The sequence below is a fragment of the Echinops telfairi genome, unplaced genomic scaffold (genome assembly GCF_000313985.2).
Source record: "Echinops telfairi isolate 266 unplaced genomic scaffold, ASM31398v2 ScPeMD7_7467;HRSCAF=8505_1, whole genome shotgun sequence".
Lineage (NCBI taxonomy): Eukaryota > Metazoa > Chordata > Mammalia > Afrosoricida > Tenrecidae > Echinops > Echinops telfairi.
In genome coordinates, this window is record NW_022111368.1 from 25963289 (window position 1) to 25965893 (window position 2605).

Sequence of the window (2605 nt, forward strand, 5' to 3'; positions counted from 1 at the left end):
TGGTGCAGGGTCAGGTGGTCTTTCTTGCTGTTGCACAGAGGGTCACTGCGTGTATGTGTCAAGAATGTTTGAATGGCAAATGGTTTACAATATACATAATTGCCACAATTAAAACGGTGTATTTAAAATTTTATAAAACACAGGGTTAGAGTTTAGAAAAACAAAAGATAATTAGAATTCAAATATGGATCATGCTTCAGCATAAATAAAACTCTCACCATGGAACAAGGATGTGAATAGCCTTGCTATCATGCAGAATATATTATGGAAAGTGGATTGTTGCAGATGCAGGTAGGTTAAAAATTTAGCACCCTATCATTTGTTCCCCCTTATGATCCATTTGCATTTATTCATTTTTAATATTTTCTGCTTTTCAATTGAGATTTTAATGTTTTTTTGTTTGTTTTTTTAAAATGCTTTTCTGTGTATGAAATCCAGGCAACTTTATAAGGGAAGTAACTGGATTAATGGTTCCTTGGGGGTATGGCAGAGTAGAAATGAGATGCTAATAATGATGGGTAGGAATGAAGAAAATGTTCTAAAACTGGTTTGGTGATGACTGAACAACTCTTCTAGATGTGAATGAACCACTGAATTGTATGTCATATGAACTATATGCCAATAAAACTGTTGGGAAAGAAAAAGGTTCTCCTTACAACCAGACCAATAAGCAACATCATGATAAAGTCATGAAGGATTTAAATTTACTTGAATCTGCAATTAATTCCCATAGAAGGAACAAGTCAAGAAATCAAACAGCGTTGTGTCGGGCAAATCTATACAGTAGGAGAGACCTCAGTTCTTGTTGCTGAGTTGCCATGGAGTGATTTCCAACCCCTAACTGCTCAGTTCTGCACTACTTTCAGTTGTTACTATGTGAGACCTCACTATTGTAGCCACTGTATCAATGTATCTCTTTGAAGGTTTTCCTTTTTTGAGGACCCTCTAGGTTACCAAGTGTGTTAGGATGGGTTCTCTAGAGAAGCAAAACCAGTGATGCTTATATTCATGTATATATAAAGAAATTATTTTATACCAAGAAAGTGGCTCACACAGTTGTAAAAGCTATGTTCAAATCTGTGGGTTAGATTTTAAGCTGGAGGGTTCTCTTGCCAGTGCTAACGAACCAAGAAGTAGGAAGACCAACTAGGAAGCAAGAAGACAGACTGTTGGGAGTAAAGGCAAGAATCCAAGGTCTAGCACGTCAAGCTCATGGTTGCAGGGTCAGATGAACCTAAGGTCAGCAGGCAGTAAAGCAGGCTGCTGACAGCTCCCAGGGTTGGCAGACAAGATGGTGTGCTGAATGGCCAAATGCAGGATCCAAACCAGCATGAAGGACCAAGCCTTCCCAGAGTCTACTAAGAAGAAGTAGGCCACACCCCCAAGGAAGCATCCTTTCACTTGCACTCCACCCTAATCTTCCTACAACCGCCGGGCTGCTCACAGCAGTCCATCATGGAATTGACTGTGCTAGATCACAGCATGGGACTTGCCAAACGACCAAAAATCCTGGCCCAGCTACGTTGACAAACCCCTAATATACCAAGTGTGATGTCCTTTTGCAGGGCATGGGTTCTCCTTATCACGTATCCAAAGTGTGTCAGACAGAGTTTCGCCATCCTCCTTCTACAAGGAAGAATACAATACCATGCTTAGACATAAAATGGTTATTTAAAATATATTTTAATGAAAACACCTTTTCATCATCTTTAAATAAAAATGATTTACATTTCTAAAATCTGAGGCTGCTCTGGCATTAGGACTTAATTCCTTCCTGCTCCACAGGTTTTAGATTCCACCGCACCACTAATTCCCCAGTGCTCTTGAGGCACGTGTCAGACATGTCCTCCTCTGTCGGGAGTCCTTGTGGCAACTTCAGTGGCTGGATCCTAAACATAACATAATGCATTTAGAATTATGCAAACCAAAATAACCCCGCAGCACCAAACTCACTGTCACTGCAACCCTATAGGACAGGGTAGAACTGCCCCTGTGAATTTTCAAGAATGGAACTCTTTATGAAAGCAGAAAGCCCCATCTTTCTCCTACAGAGCTGCTGGTGTTTGAAGTACTGACCTTACTTATAGTTACCAGCCCAACTCGTAATCACTGCACACCAGTTTCCCTATAATTGCACTAGAAAACATTTTTAAAAAGTAGCTGATACAATAAACAAACCTTATCAAATGTTTCACCACTTTCAGTTTTGCATTCACTGAAGGGATATTCTTATGAACTTGAGGAGTATGTGCCTACAAGCAAAAGAAAACAGAATGGGTCAGTCTAAAATCCAGACAGTCCCATGTTCCAGTAAAATGTTAAGCTAAAGATCCATTCTGTCTAAATCAAAGCTAGAAATATATTATATTTTTTTTGGGGGGGGGGAATGTATATTTATCTATGCTTTGCAGTTAAAGTGTAAAATTAAAGAATATTTAAATAACACTAAAAACAACTAAAAGAATTGCATACTTTTCCTAATCCAAGCATCTTTATTACATCTTTTTCCCAATATGGCCGTCTTTTTGTACTTTTTATCCTGGTAACAATATGCAGTTTATGAGGGTTTTGTGGATCTCCACCATATTTTTCATGATCTGCTGGT

General features: G+C 39.0%; 1 protein-coding gene across 1 annotated transcript in view; it reads right to left on the reverse strand.

The window, feature by feature from the left end:
• Window positions 1-1664: 1664 nt before the first annotated feature.
• Window positions 1665-2605, reverse strand: part of MRPL30 (mitochondrial ribosomal protein L30) — a 14642-nt gene continuing 13701 nt past the window's right edge. Inside the window, exons 5-7 of the mRNA XM_004704454.2 lie at window positions 2473-2597; window positions 2179-2252; window positions 1665-1889 (exon numbers count right to left, since the gene is read on the reverse strand). Coding sequence (XP_004704511.1) covers window positions 1757-1889; window positions 2179-2252; window positions 2473-2597 — 332 coding nt within the window. The 3' untranslated portion in view covers window positions 1665-1756. The remainder of the gene's footprint in view (window positions 1890-2178; window positions 2253-2472; window positions 2598-2605) is intronic.